General features: G+C 39.9%; 1 protein-coding gene across 1 annotated transcript; it reads right to left on the reverse strand.

The window, feature by feature from the left end:
• Window positions 1-3,071: 3,071 nt before the first annotated feature.
• On the reverse strand, window positions 3,072-16,552 carry GJA1 (gap junction protein alpha 1). The gene is made up of 2 exons (XM_032407975.1): window positions 16,339-16,552; window positions 3,072-6,009 (listed from the first exon to the last, which is right to left on the reverse strand). The coding sequence occupies exon 2, from the start codon at window positions 5,991-5,993 to the stop codon at window positions 4,845-4,847; it is 1,149 nt and encodes a 382-aa protein (XP_032263866.1). The 5' UTR covers window positions 5,994-6,009; window positions 16,339-16,552; the 3' UTR covers window positions 3,072-4,844.
• Window positions 16,553-16,797: the final 245 nt, after the last annotated feature.

Consider the following 16,797-nt stretch of genomic DNA (forward strand, 5'->3'; position numbering starts at 1 on the left):
GCAGAGAGGCAGAGGGCTCGTTGCATTAAATAAGACTAGGGCCAGGCTTTGCTTTCAAAGTGGGTGCCTCTTTGAGACAGTTTTTGTATTCAACAGGAAAGTGTGTAGGCATTACTCTCCACGTCATAGCCCAAATAAGCATTTGGTTGTTTGGAAGAAACATCCGGCACCAGAAGAAATAATGACTTAAAATTTCGACACTTTTGAAGACCAGGAAACATGCAAAATTTTTCCTCCGAATCAGCTTTCTTCTTCACACGATACTCTTTATCCTGTTGAAGCAGTGTTTCCACGGTATTTGTTCCGTGTCTGCTCTTGAGTTCTGAAAATTGCCAGCTGCGAATACTGACATGCCAAGGGCTCAGCTGTATTTGCCCAACCAAGAAAAGGTAAAAACAGAATCTCAGAGCCAGTGAAAATTATAAACACGTTTCTACACTGTTGGTGTGCTGTTTATAAAAAGAACTCACTTTAAGACTTTAATAAGCCCCCAAACTTCATTATTTTGCTCTCCCCCCGAGTACAAAGCACAGATGTTTTGGCATGTTGGAATTTGAAGTTTGGAATTTTTAGGAGAGGCAGTGTGTGGGCAGAAAACTAGCATCCTGGGCAGGTTGAGGTTCAGCAATTTTCTCAAAATAATGTAAAAGAACAGCCCATGGCCTGGAAACTTAATAGAGACTCACAGGGGCTAGGATGTTAATGCACTGAACCAAAGAAGGACACTGGACTTCTTCCCAATATTTGAAGACATTAGACAACCGTGCCACTTTTAAAAATAGGCAACATAAGCTTGCGTATGAAATTCTGAAGTAAAACAATGGTAACATAAAATATATGATTATCTAACAAAAGACTAGAGAATTCCACATAAAAGCAGAGGCTTTGGGTGCCTGGGTGGCTTAGTCATTAAGCGTCTGCCTTTGGCTCAGGTCATGATCCCAGGGTTCTGGGATCGAGCCCCCCACATTGGGCTCCTTACTCAGCCAGAAGCCTGCTTCTCCCTTTGCCTGTTTGTGCTCTCTCTCTGTCAAATAAATAAATAAAATCTTAAAAAAAAAAAAAAAAGCAGAGGCTTTGTTTAAAAATAAGTTTCCTAGTGTTAACAGAATAAGAAATAGTGTTGTAAGACAATAAAAAAGAATCCTGGAGTTTCTCTTCCCTATTCCTATTCTAATATTAAACTTTTTTTCCCCCAGCAGACTCTAGAACTGCCCTGCCCAATATGATACCCACTAGCCACATGTGGCTGTTTAATTAAAATTTAAATTAATTCATTTCTTCAGATTCACTAACCACATTTCAAGTGTTCAATAGATGATGTGGCTAGTGGCTACCATAGTGAACAGAATAAAACATTTCCACCACCATAGAAAGTTCTACTACTTCTAGAAGATTCAAAATTTTGATATTTTTAAAGATGAAATTTTATGCAAAAAATGAGTAATATTCGTGGAATGAAACCACATTGTTTTCTCGTAATTTTAAAACACAACTCAATTTAATTTTTAGCTGTGGAAAGCAGGCAGCCAATTAAGCAAAATGTAGAGTGGAACATCTTTTTTAAACTTCTGGAAGGGTTCACCTTGAAGCTTCCTTGGGCAGGAATTGTGGGGCCATTCTAAAAATTGCCACTCCTTAACTACCTGACATATGCTTAACAGTGATTTCCTTTGGGAATGAGAACTTCTCGGATATATGTATACATTTACAAAACTGTGTACATTTCTAATATGCCTATTTTTAATAAATTGTGAAAGCTTTAAAGTTGGGAAATGTTTAGAATGAACTATTTCTGAACTATGTAACTTGCCCTCTCATCTCCACACAGCTGTTATCAGAAACCTATTTCATACCACCACCCTACTTCAACATTCAGTGGTCTAATCATTTGTCCATCCATATCCTGTGACCCCTGCATGTGCAGGACATAGAAACACGTGCATTCAAATAAATCATTAGTTTCTCTACTCCCCGTAGTAAGTGCAAACACATACATGCACAGAGAAAACTTGCCTCTCCCATTGGTTTCTCAGCCAGCCAAATGATAATACCTGAAGATATGTTGACATTACCAATTACATAATTGACTGGGAAACTGGTTATTAGATAATCCTTTGATTTAAAGCAGATCTCATAACCTTTGCTCATAAAAAAAAAAAAGCAACTGGGGCGCCTGGGTGGCTCAGTTAGTTAAGCGACTGCCTTCGGCTCAGGTCATGATCCTGGAGTCCCTGGATCGAGTCCCGCATCGGGCTCCCTGCTCGGCAGGGAGTCTGCTTCTCCCTCTGACCCTCCCCCCTCTCATGTGCTCGCTCTCTCTCATTCTCTCTCTCTCAAATAAATAAAAATCTTTAAAAAAAAAAAAAAAAAGCAACTGGACTAGATTATTTCTAAATTAGTAATAATCTTATGCTCTAGTAATTGTTTGCTTTGTAATAATGTATATGTAGATTTAAAAAAAAGCTATTGAAATGTGACTTAGGAGTATTACTGTTAATAAAGTTTATATTTAAAATTACAACACTGTACATTGCCCCAAACTGTTCTGCTCCCTCTGAATGATTCAATTTGGGGGGATGGGCGGAAAGGGAACGTTAGGAATTTTTAAAATGTATCTTCTGTATTTTCACAATGTCTTGGAATAATGGACTCAAAGATCTTTTTCATTCTTTTGTCGCAGAGCATAACCATACTTATACTTTGTTCTTATTATCTCCAGGAGGCTCCTCAGCTTTAAAATACCATCAACCTTATCTTTTTATGCTTACTTCTGTCATGTGAGATCTGCTAAATTACCTAGCATTACCTTATTTTAAACTTTATCACGCATCTCATTAATCTTGTATCCCAAATTCTACACTTGGGTACTTTATCTTCTTCTCAGTTGAACAAATACCCAAAAATGTTAACAATCAATGTTGCACTGAACCTAACTAATGATAATTGTTTTAAAGACTCCTGAAACTTGTGAATCTTATTTGCCTAAATCATCATAACCGATGGAAATGTCTTTGATAATCGTGAACAGATGTACTACAAGGTTTAAAAATCACACAGGATATAGAGGCTATCCTTATACTAAATTAAAACTTTATTGAATAAAGAACACTCTCCAGAACACATCTGATGGACTAGGTCTACATTACATGCAATGAAGCTGAACATGACAGTAGTTTAACATGGAATGTCAAACAAATTAATATTTTTCATTGTACAAAACTGTTTATGTAGCTGACATGCAAGAAGAAAAGTATGATACTCTGCATTTTCACTAATCATCTCTGATGAGTTTAAAAAGGCATCTGAAGAAACTGGTAGATTTCTTTAGGGTATATTTCAAATAAATTAGTTACATGTGTACTACTGAAACTCTTTCAACCTCTCTTGCATTCCAAATAAAATCTTAGTGCAAACATCAAAGTTGCTGGTCACTCCAAAAGACTGCCTAACTTATAACAGAATACAAGTTCTTAATGTGTATTAAGTAGGACAAAACCAAGAATACCAGTTAACTGCAAAATTCATTTAGGCACACTTAAAAGCCCACTCTAAGCATTTCTTCTAAGTGTCTCACATTAATTACTACAGCCTGTTTACAGTACTAAAATTCTATCATTCAAGCATCCATGATTACATTTCAGAAAAAGAAAATCATCCATTTCAGCAATAGCATTACTGCTATATTCTAAAAAAGAGGGGTAAAAAAAGGGGAAAAAAATCACAATTAACAAATACCAGTATCCACAATAGGATACATAGCGGGGGGAAAAAAAAACCACTTAGGGGAAAAAAAAAAAGTGTGCTTTACTTGCACAGCAGGAATTATATAATGTAAACACCATATTGGCCCACACCACAAAATCCATGAGAAAGGCTCAAATTTGAACACTGTGTTTGCATTATTTTCAAATCTGTGTTTGTGAGTTTATACTGCTCTGCTTGTACCAATACATGACAAATAAAACACACTCTTCCACACACATACACATACAAGTGATTGTTAAATATTGAGCATGGCTTGCTTCCCTGACTCTAATTCAAAAAATGTTAAGTGACATCCCAACTGTTTTAAAAATGTTTACAGAAACCATTAAATGAATGTGAACAGTAGTTGAGGAATGATGAAAAAGTGATGGCATTAATAGGATGCAAGTAGATGTAAAAAAAAAATTAATAATGTACATATGACTGGCTGATATTTGGGGAAAATGCATGGAAAGTCTTCTTCTGTGGGCCTTGTCTGAACCTTTAACTGATACCAAGAATAGAAAATACACTATGACAAGTCCACGGACACCTGGAGGGTCAGGCCTAGAACGCTTACCTTCAAAGTGCAAATTTTAACAATGGAATGTTTTAGCAGGGACATTAAAGACAACCCTCCAACTTTTTCTTGATAAAATGAAACAAGATGTCCAGGAAGTATTGTTTCCTGGCCAAAGTTATTTCAGTTTCATGGTAAAACAAAAAAAGTATTTAACCAAAAATATCACCCACTCTTTCACATACACAGAACTATTCTTAGGGGGTATGGGGGGGGGGAGAAAAAGCCCTTACCTATGTATCACCTAATGCAACTTATATTTAGAACTAAAGTTCTTTGAATCCACTACATTAAATACCAACTTGTACCTCCCTTAGCCCCTCCCTCTCCACCCACCTATCCCAAACACCCCCAATGAACCTAGGTATTCTAATGTCTTTGTGTTTTCTAAGCCTCATGACAAAGGCTGTTGAGTACCACCTCCACTGGAACAAAATGAACACCTAAGGTGCACTTTCTACAGCACCTTTTCTCTTCTCCACAACTGAGTGGAATCTCAATGCTCTCAAGCCTGGCTCTATATCTCCAGGTCATCAGGCCGAGGTCGGCTGCTGGCACGGCTGCTGGCTCTGCTGGAAGGCCGCTGGTCCACAATGGCTAGTGGTTGCAGTTCATGCCCAGTAGCTAGTTTTTTAGAATTCTGGTTGTCATCAGGGAAATCAAAAGGCTGTGCATGGGAGTTGGAGATGGTGCTTCCGGCCTGCCCCATTCGATTTTGTTCTGCACTGTAATTAGCCCAGTTTTGCTCACTTGCTTGTTTGTTGTAATTGCGGCAGGAAGAATTGTTTCTGTCTCCAGTAACCAGCTTGTACCCAGGAGGAGACATGGGAGAGAGGGGAGCTGTGGGTGAGGAGCAGCCATTGAAATATGCATATTTCGGAGATCCACACTCTTTGGAGGGGCTCAGTGGGCCAGTGCTAGCATGGTAAGGATCGCTCTTCCCCTTCACGCGATCCTTAACACCCTTGAAGAAGACATAGAAGAGTTCGATGATGTTCAAGGCAAGAGACACCAGGGACACCACCAGCATGAAGATGATGAAGATGGTTTTCTCCGTGGGGCGAGAGAGGAAGCAGTCTACTTGATGAGGGCAGGGATCTCTTTTGCAAGTGTAAACGGCACTCAAGCTGAATCCATAGATGTACCACTGGATCAGCAAGAAGGCCACCTCAAAGACAGACTTGAAGAGGATACTAATGATGTAGGTTCGCAGCAGGCCCCCTCGCATTTTCACCTTGCCGTGCTCTTCAATACCATACTTGAACTTCTTTATTTCAATCTGCTTCAAGTGCATTTCCACGTTGACACCATCCGTTTGGGCAACTTTGAGTTCCTCCTCCTTCTTGTTCAGTTTCTCTTCCTTCCGCATCACGTAGAACACATGAGCCAGGTACAAGAGTGTGGGAACAGACACAAATATGATCTGCAGGACCCAGAAGCGTACATGAGAGATTGGGAAGGATTTGTCATAGCAGACATTTTCACAACCAGGTTGTTGAGTGTTACAACGAAAGGCAGACTGCTCATCACCCCAGGCCGACTCAACCGCTGTCCCCAGTAGCAGAATTCGGAAAATGAAAAGGACAGACAGCCACACCTTCCCTCCAGCGGTAGAATAGGCTTGAACCTTGTCAAGGAGTTTGCCTAAGGCACTCCAGTCACCCATGTTGCCTGGGCACCACCTGAAAAGAAACAAGAAGACAACTAAATGATCACGGACTAGAAATTATTAGTTAAAATGTACAGTTGTTTCCAGGCAACAGTCAAAATATTATAAAAGGTCTCATACCCTTCTATCACTTTTCAAAAAAAAAAAAAAGTGCAAACTCTTCCTGTCCCGTTTTCCCCTGCAAACAAGTCTCACAATTTTCTTGAGATATGGTAAGTCTTAGACGCAGAGCTGACGTGCCCGGTAAATTGCAATCTTAACTTGCAAAGATATGTTACTTGCTCAACCATGTGACTTGAGAAACTGTCTATGCTAAGTGCCTCTGCTTATTTTATCCATCTGATAAATGAGGACAATTCTTGCCGGATAGGCTTGTGTCTGGATGCATGACTAAGCAAAATGCTGAAGGATGGTATTCAAAAAGTATGGATGTTTAAGAACTGGGATAAGAACACCCATGAACACACACAACCTGTTTCCAAACCTCAATCCTATTATATAGCATTTTATTCTTAATTATACTCTGAACTGTTTCACCTTGCTATTTCAATTGTATTTTGTGCATGTTCTATATTATGGTCATTTATACTTCTGTTTCTTCTTAAGCAGTGACTTATGTGGTTCAGAAGTCTGTCTTCTGCCCAGAGAAAAATATGCTGTACTAAAATACACCATTTTGACATAATGTGTCATTATGTGCAGGAAACTACTTTCAAAACAAGCAAAGATTAAATGCACATCACATTTCTTTTTTTACAAAAAATTTTTTTATTTTAAAGAGAGAGTGCATGTGCGCGTGAGTTGGGGGAGCAGAGGGAAAGAATCTTCAAACAGACTCCCACTGTGTGTGGAGCTCCACATGGGGCTTGACCTCATCACCCATGAGATCATGACCATAGCTGAAACCAAGAGCCAGAGGCCTAATCGACTGAGCCACCCAGGCACCCCTGCACATCACATTTCAAGTAGAAGTTCAATTTGTCGCAATACTAATTATAGCCTAAGGGGCGCCGGGCGGGGGGCGGGGGGGGGGGAACGACACCATTTTAAAGTGTTATCTCTAGCAAAAATTATTGGTTTTTCATCTTTTGATTGCTGTATACTTTCAAGTTCCCTTATCAGGCTTTGGGCCCTTATCCTATAGACTAGATTTAACTTTTCTATCAATACCTAGATATCTTAAGCCTAGGACTTCCCCATTGCTGGGGATGAGAAATGGAGCAAAGTCTGTGGAGATGACATGGATCTCAAAAGTTATTTAGCTAATTCAATTTATACTTCTAATGCCAATAGTTCATTTAACTGATGAAAGTGGAGCTCTTAAAGGTATAGGAAATATTTGACTATCAGTAGAGCCACAAGGAGACTTATGATCCCAAGGCTAAGGATTTCCAATGCACCACACTGGTTTTAAAATTATAGTGAAGCTGGATTAAGGCTAGAAATGTTTTCATGCTTTGATACAATCTTAGCAAGGGCTGAGAGCTGGGAATAATGAGTGACATTACATGTGGCAGGCACAGAGAATATAGTTTAATTTTCAGAGAGTATTAAGTGGAGAGTAAAAAAAGGACGAAGTGGTCAAAGATTATTTAATAATCAAAAACAAGCAAAGCAAAGACTTTCCAGGAGCTTAGTAATGAAATTTTAAATAGTGCAACTGAAAGTAGGATTATACAGGCTTCTTGGAAATATGTTCATTATCTGAATATGAAAGTTTCTCATCTGGTATTCAATTATGAGCCACCTTCTCCTTGTAGGAAGTAAATGAAATCCAAGGGAGTCTTGTCCCCACCATGCAACATTACATTGCTGTTTAATGCCTGGACCTCCGGGCTACAGGGGCCAGAAAAAATGAAATGGAAATCTGGCCTGGGATTTCCTGGATGGAACAAAGAGATGGCTGATCCATAAAGTGAAACTATGTACCAGCTATCTAAATTGGCAGTTGATGGGTGTCTTTGATGGCAACCCAAAGACTGGTGCCAAGGAATGCTAAGGGAAGAGTGGGAGGTGGGTGGGCAGGTCACAGAAATAATGCTTTTCCAATGGTCATAAAAAAGGGAGCTTCCCTTCTACTTTTGGGAAGGGCCATTTTAGATTCCGAAGTGACATGTTAGACAGTGAAACTGATGTATAAAAAGAGCAGTCAAAAAAGAACAAAGGGAAAAAAAGAACAAAGGCTTATAAGGTTGACAAAGAGAGTTAAAGAGTCAAGAAGGCTCAAAGTGATAGGGAGTAATTTAGCTTTGATGGACAGTTTGATGGTGAGACAACGTAAAAGAAAAAACCTACAATTTAGCAGAAAATATTACCCTGGGAATGAAGAAGTACAGTCCATGAGGGTCAAACAAACATAACAGAATTTTTGGAGCTCTATCAGTAGATAGTTTCTATGTGATGATGTGTAAATTGGCCTTAATTCTGTTTGCAGAGAATTACAATATTTTGCCAGTGTCATCTGCTTTTGCTCAATACTCCAACTGCCGGGAGGGAAGTGGGACGGCGAAATCAACTCTAAAATGATAAACTGTCTGCATACATCTCATCAAATTCACTCAGTGATCGAGCTCAAGACAAATTAAACATGTTTAGATATATTACTGGGCATACTGAGAAGTCATTTTGGTCAGTGTTTCATCATTATTCAAGGCTCAAAGTTAAAATAGGATTATGTAGATGCTTGTGGCAATTAATGACTAAGCTTCGGTACATTCTATGGAAAATAAAACTTGACTTTCATCTAATTCTGAGATTCCCAAAAATGCCCCACAGTGCCAAAGTATGTGAATTGGGTCACTGAGCAGTTCACTAGGTAGTATTCTTTAATACACCAGCAACTTAATTGCAAAGTTGTCTTTTCTTTAAGCACCCACACGGTTGTCATTTGCATTAATGAGTTATACTCTTTCATCTGAATGAGATGAATTGTCCAATTAGACACCTGGTATCCTGTAACCAGTCATTACCACTATCATAGAGACCATCAGATAATGTTTAATGTGATGGTTTATAATGCTTGTGATTTTCAAGGAGAGGTAACAAAAATATTACCTTTTCTGGGTAGGTGTTCCCTTTGTTCTGAGTCAAAAGTTCTATCAACTAGTTGACCCCCCCACCCCATTAGTATTGTCATTTTTCCAAGTCTTAGTCAAAAAATTAATGTCTTTTTATAAATAATAGGCATAATTATATGTTCACAGAATCCCTGGCATTGATTTACACACTACAGCCCTCATTCATATTCACCAGCATTAAGACAGGTCTATTTTTTATACGATACATGAGAAAAGCACAGCAGTGGAGGCAGCTGAATGTTCATCATATATATTCATGCCTCCACCTCTAGGTTCCCAGGTTGGAACTTTATAGGTAGAATAAGGTCTCCGTTAAGGAGTTATGCAAATGCTTGACAGCAGGTGGAGCATCCTTCTTCTGTCCTCTGTGTACCATATTAGGGCACATTTTCCTTTGCTCTTTATGGCCCTCCAGACTAGAGGCCAAAAGCCATAGATATCCAAGCATGACCACCTCTGCAGTGGTTCCCAAACCGCACCACAATCATTTGGTAGCATTTGTTAAAAACATACATTCCTGGCACTCACCAGCCTGACTAATCTGATTTGGGTGGGGGGGAAGAGTGCTGGGATATTAGTTTGTCTCTTTTCTCTTTTTTAAACAAATGCACCAGGTAATTCTGAAGTTTCAGGCCAGCAGGCAAGCCAAGGGTTCCTTGACATTTTCGGTGCTCTCTTGTTCAAAATATTTAGGACTGGGAAATGCCAGGAGAGCAGGAAGGGACAGAGAGTACCTAAAAAGGCAAAAGGGGTGGCCCAGGATCAGGAGCAGAGGCTGACTGGGCGCCTGGGAATGAAGCTCACCCTTCACAGCACCACCTTGTGTCACTCCACTTCCATCTGATGCGCCCCAAGACCACAAGGACTCAAACACCTTATTTAAAATGAAAATAAGTCTTCAATTTTAAATTACTTTTGACTGTCCCTTTTGCCAGAGCAAATCACCATGCCAAAGCCGTAGTCAAGTCATTTCATGTCATTAATATACTAAGAATTGTTAGGAAAACTAGAAAATATTTTAATTTCAATTTTAAAGAATTTCCCAAATGACAGCTGTAATGAGCTTGGAGCAGGGACTTAAAAATGGCAAATGGGATTGTTAAAAACCAACATGAGACGTGACACCTATCACCTTTTTTATGACTGAAAGTAAGCACTTAAGAGAAGATGAAGAAAAAATAAAATCACGAGGGCTAAAAATGTGTAAGAAAATGACTATATAAGTTCCTCAAAAAATCATTAAATAGATCTATCTGGGGAAAAGTGTAATGCTGTGTGTTTAACATACTACAACCAAAAAAATTTTAAGCCCCTAAGCTAAAATGTAAACCTCCTGATGTTTTTCTTTAACTTTTAGAAGAACCCCTGTCCCTTGCAGTAAATGTCTTTGAGGGGGCTCAGTCAAGACAGTTACAATGGCCAAGAGGTTCCTTGGTAATATTCACATCCACGCGTAATTAACATAACCCACATTCATTCTGTCAGCAAATACTACAGGCTTTATCTTCCTCCAAAACCCAGACTGACGAATCTCTCCACCACCCCTGCTCCTAGCCCCATCTTGGCCATCATCACCTCCTCAGGTTTCAGGTCACTAGCCTAGTCACCCTGCTTGCCAAACCATTCTCCTCCAAGAGCCAACCTCAAGAACGAACACTCAAGCTCGGCTCCGTCTCTGTGGTTCACTTCCTCACTTCTGTAGGTCTCCACTCTGGTCTCACTTCATCAGCCAGCCCTCTAGTCCGCTCACTTCCTATTCCCTTTGTCCTGTTCTTGTTTTGTTTTGTTTTTTTTTAATGGTCTTTAGCTGTACTTGACGTATTACATATATTTACCTGTTTGTTGTCTGTCTCCCTCCATGGCAAGGACTTAGTACTATCTGCTTTCCTCCACTACAATGTGAGCTCCTTGAGGGCGTGTCTTTGTCCACGGCTGTAACCACAGTACTTAAGAGGCAGAGATACTAAATAAGTATCTATTAAATGAATTAAAGGAGGCCTGTACCAAAAAAAAAAAAAAAAAAAAAAAAAAAAAAAAGGGCACCAGGTTCCATTCATCAGTGTTCTTTACTACCTCTTTGGGATTCTCTTATGTATTTCCCAAACTTCTGAAGTTTCAAATTAATTAAAAAAGGGACTTTCTGGGGCGCCTGGGTGGCTCAGTCGGTTAAGCGTCTGCCTTCGGCTCAGGTCATGATCCCAGGACGAGCCCCGCATCGGGCTCCCTGCTCGGCAGGGAGCCTGCTTCTCCCTCTCTCTCTGCCTGCCACTCTGCCTACTTGTGTTCTCTCTCTCTCTGTCAAATAAATAAATAAAATCTTTAAAAAAAATAAATAAAAAAAGGACTTTCATAGTAAAAAAAAAAAACAAAAAAGGACTCTCAGCATCTCCTGTTATACAGACATTAAATTTTCAAGTGATAATTGCTAAAACAGAAAACTGTCTGTTGAAACATGCTTCAAATGATTCCTGAGCAGTCAGTAAAGACTGATGTAAGAAAAAAAAAGGTTCTTTAACAAAGAGCTTCTTGAATTTATTACGTGACATCATAGTAATTTGGGATTCTTGCAGCACTGCGTCAGGTATCGTAGATGTTTACTCAGTCTTACTATTCTGTTGTTACAGGTTAAGATTTTAAAACAACCACCGCGTGCTGTCATCCCCCCAATTCTGCAGTATTCTCACTCTGTACTACGTGATGCAATCACGGCTGAGAATAAGTAACACCAGGGTGTCTCGCAATAGAAGAAACGGCCTGTTTAAACTTGTTTCTATTTCAAGGATGACAAATCTTGAGGTAGGCCTGGAGCTCTGAAGGGTTGCTGATAGCAACCCTGGGTAACAGAACATCTCGGTGTAGTCGTCTACGCAGGCAATTAAGTGATTTGAGTCGGGTACCATGGCAAATATTCCCGGTTCAAATAATACACAACCTTTTGCTTCCTTATACCTGGACAGTTACCCTAACTCTGTGGTGTGTCAAACCTACTCCATTTAAACATCTATTTACAATTCTGCCTCATGGTTCCCCGATTATCCTTAGATTCCTCTATAAAGAATGACACCATTTTATTTCCTCAGGCATATAATGCATAGCATAGAACTGCATGGTTTGTTTTTTTTGGGGGGTGGGGGTGGGCGAGGGGTGGGGTGGGGAGAGACTAACCTTTCTTTCCTTGGTTTTTACCCCTGTTCATCACATAAGTCAATCTACATCAATGTCCACAGAACATTGAGATGAGATGGATGTTGAGGGGTGAGGGACTCCAAAGATAGTATGAGGCCTACCAAAGAGAGACAACACCCCGCTCCAGTTCTGCAGCTACCACTCAACTCCCCCACTAATAGAAGTGTCTCATGGTCACTTCATGGGTGCTAGAAGAAAACCCCTAAGCCAGAAGCCGCAGGCAAAAAGCCATCTTCTTCTATTGTGATCTGATGAGCTTAAAAAACGTAATTTCTGTCAGTTCTTGGTGTTCCCCTTCACTCACCTCCGAATTGACTATTTTTATTGAATAGCCTGGTTATTTTCTCAACATGTAAACACACCATTAGGGTGCTCACAAGTGTATTGATTAAGAACAGTCCATTTTCTTCAGTGAGCACTGAATAAGATAACTCATGTACTTGGAGCTCTTTTAAGAGCTCAATGAAGTTTAGTTATTATTCTTTAAAAGATCTTTAGATATAGATACAGCTCATGTATTTTATTATCTTGGAATATTTTCTTTAGCAAAACAGCAACTAGGAAATGATTAACATTTTCCTAATGGTAATCAAAATTAGTTTTCAAGATGTTCTTGTAATGAGTACAATATTGCTATTTTAGCAATCCCATACAGATCTGTGAGAAGGAAGAATTTACCCTTTATCAGTTGATAAGGAGAAAAAAACCTTGAAGAATGTCTGCCTGTCTGTTTGTATTTGAAGGCATCTTCCCCAAATCATGAAAAGAGCCATATCCTATAGGACATATCTGGCTCACAGAAATTGCTAAAAACAAACACAAAAAAAACCCCACCACTCCATTTCTGTATTACTGTGAATTTTAAGCATTCCATAAAACATATTTTCTAGAAATTAATTAGAAAGCTAGGGAAATTTGGATATAAAGATTACGGAAAATTTTAAGGCTAAAGCCATTGATATACATATCTCACCATGGTTTGTGTTTTCATTTTGGCAAAAGACAGTATGTACCTACATAGCCAAATGGTGAATTTAGACAGGTTAAGTGAAGACTTTAGGTAGTTATCCCAAGGATCAAAAAAATATATACAACCAATTAATCTCCCAATGAAGGAGAAATCCTGGGGATTTTTTTCTTAAACTTGACTTACCTATACTGCATATTGACCTTAATGATAAACACTAAATTAAACTACTTTTCCCTCCAGAGCTGAACTGCTGTCTGTGGATAAGCTTCAACAATCTATTTAAACAACCAAGAATCTTGGAGGGAAGTCAGAACAACAGGAAAGGTGGAGTAGAAAGTATTAATCACTGGTGACTTCCCTATCATTCCCTTCCCTCTGGTATCATATATTAAAAGGCTCTGAAGCTTCATACAAAGCGATACCTCTGGATATTATAAAAGAAAGGAAGGAATGCACTGTATCATGAGTTTCCATCCTTCTCTATGCAGGAATTGGAAACATCTAAGAAAACAACTCTCAGTATCTGCAAACACACCCTTTTAGATGCTTGCTACAGAATATCTTTGAAACCTTGTGTCCCAGAGAGGGTCGGCAATGTGGGAATCAATCATACAGTAAAGGGTGAGAAACCAAGTGGATGGCAGCTGTGGTGATGAACTCTAAAAGGCATTAGAAAAATGTGGAACCTGTTTAAACAGTGAAGAAAGTAGGCGCATAACACTACTACTGCCATTTTCCATGCAAAGGACAAGTGACAGCTATACTCTGACTTTGGGAAGTACAAAGCACCACACATACACACTGCCAGGACAGAACCTACTCCTGCCATAATTTTCAGTCAATTGGCCTACCTGGAAAAATTACCCTTCCCCAGAGGTGTTTTCTACCTAACCAGTTTTTTTTTTTTTTTCATTATTTGAGATGGAATTAATTTAATGAGGTCTCTGCATTACTACAGGCTTTTATTTTCAACAATCCTTGCACAAAAATAAAAATTTGGCTTCTTTAAGAAATCTCAATCTATTGTTCAAATTGCAACGGGGCACTTTGTGATCAAGTGTGCCCAATTTTCAAAGGGTGAGAGGAAGCACCTTTTTCTTACTAACTTGGTTGGTGATACAGAAATTAAACCCACCTCCAAATAAACCCAAAGCTACCAACAATGTATAGCTCTCCTTTTCCCACCCCCACTTTGCACTTCTGAAGAGAAACACAGGCACGTCTCAGGGTGAGGATGACTATGAGGTTGGTCAAGGTGAGATTATGATAAACTTTATCTGACAAGCTCAGCAAACATTTGGATGCCGAAGAGGATAGTGTGGGCAATCCGCTGCTCGGAACTCAAGGTTTGAGTTTCCGAATTCCGTACTGATTTGCCTTTGGACACGTCATTAGCTCTTCCCTTATTTCATTACGGGCACCTCCTCCCCCCGGCTCCCCACTCCCATTCTTGGGAAGTTTTTGAGAACTTCCAAGAGAGTTACAAGTGCAGTATAAGCACGGTAATTCCCAAGGTACTCAGATTGCCTTACCAACGTTTACACAGTAGGATTCAACAAGTTTAAGAGGAAAAAAAAGGAGGGGGGAGGGAAGGTAAATTGGATTGACACGTTTAATTAAATTAATCGTTTGCTCTTCTTTTACCATTTGGCACCAAGTCCATCTGCCCCTGCTCCTCCCCCCCCTCCCCTTTCTTTACAGTGGCGGCCGCGGACTTGAGCCCGGTTTGACTGGTAAGGATTTCAGGGAAACGTAGCAAACCTCGACAAACCCCGCGGTCGGGCAGCGCAGGAGTCCGGGGCGAGCCCGACGGATGCTAAGATGGCAGAGGCGCCCCGCGCCCCCCCTCCTCCCCACCCCCCGCCCCAGCCTCCGCATAAGCTTTCATTTTTACTTGCTTTTCAGCATTCGCCGGTGCAAATACTTCAAACCTCAGCGTCGCACCAAGAATTTAAACTAATTACTTTGGCCTGTGAAGTGTGAACAGACAAAATCCTTAGCGGGCACGAAAATGCCTGGCTGCACCTCTGGCTAACAGAAGGCGTGTTACCAACAAGAGCATTTAAGAAACTGAATCCTTTAACATAACAAATCAACGTAATCACTGCCTACAGGCAGCACTCAAGCAACTCCAACCCGAAGTTGCCCTACAGTTCTGAAGTCTGTCACAGGTTCGGACAGGCAGAAGAGGGGTCGGAGGGGTGGGGGGTGGCTAGCTCCCTCTAAGGCGCTGTTTAAGAAATTTTGTTTCATATTCTTTCTAAGAGTTTCAGTCTTAGGAGACGGTTTTGGAAATGCACCCTGGCATTCACTTTCGTTCTAAACGTCTCTTCTTCCCTTCTAATGCTTTGTAAGTAACCACCACCCATTCAAGGGATTTCATCTGCTGAATTGCCAACGTGGTCGAGTAAAAAAGGTGGCTCTCCTGAGGGTCTCATGTTTCCGTAGTGGTTGCTAACACAAAGTAACTACTTACTGTTGCTTTAAAAACCTCAATATTACAACTCTGATTTTTATATCTTTTTGTTTACTGGGGAAAATTCTAGGAAGGGACCACGTGGAAGTCAAGTAACCGCAAGGTCTTAACAAAGCACTTTGTTAAGAAGTTTGCTTTGCACAGCTATAGAACATCAATCAGGATTTACATATGAAAAAGCACAAAGTGTAGAACTCTATAGCAAGCAAGCTAAGCAAATTTGCACTTTGATTTTTTTGTGATGTTGTCTGTCAAATCCCCAACCCAGGCCCCAATCATCCCCCCCCACCCCAGTTACAAAACACCTAGACTATTATCGATTACCAAAAAAAGTAAAATTATACTCTAAAATGAAGAACCAAATATCCAGTAAACTGGTGCTTTATTCTAATCGGAAAGGTTTGGATCTTATTTTACCTGTTGCATTATTGTTAGAAACGTTTCAACAGTTAAGAAAATACTGAACGTTCAATTTTAAATGTAAAACTATAGACACATTTTCAAGTACATCATTCCACTTACAGTATCATATCAAAGCTACATTTAACACATTTTAAAACTTTAGAAAACTTTTACGTGTAGAAATAGAAACGAATAGGTAAAGGTTTTTTTGTTTTTTTTTTTTTAACTTACTCTTTCTCTTAAAAGAAGTAGGCACGCCAAGTAATTGAACTCCTTGGAGGATGAAGTAAAATGAAAAAGCAAGTTCAGGCACTCAGACCTGTCTATTTAAAGTTTAAAAGTCTGCTGCTGTTTGGTACTTTCTTCACTCCTTCCCCCTAATGAAAGAAAAGTGCTGATACCTCGTAAAAGCTTTTTTCTAATTGGAGCACAGAGCTTTTAAAAGTTTCAAGCCACTGACTCAACGAGGAGGAGGGGCTGGAGGAGGGGAGGGGCAGAGGAAAGGCGGGGAGGAGAGTGGGGAGGAGGCCGGTGAACGTGGAAGGGTGGGGGAGAAAAGGCTCAGAGGAATAGCCAGGTTCAGATCAAGTTGTAGTTTAAATTTGCTGACGAGAAAAATGGAATAGCATTCGAGACGTGAATGCCACTACTTGTAGCTACTCTTTATAGATAGCAATTACTGGTTTTAGT

The sequence above is a fragment of the Phoca vitulina genome, unplaced genomic scaffold (assembly GCF_004348235.1).
Source record: "Phoca vitulina isolate PV1807 unplaced genomic scaffold, GSC_HSeal_1.0 scaffold9, whole genome shotgun sequence".
Taxonomy (NCBI): Eukaryota; Metazoa; Chordata; class Mammalia; order Carnivora; family Phocidae; genus Phoca; species Phoca vitulina.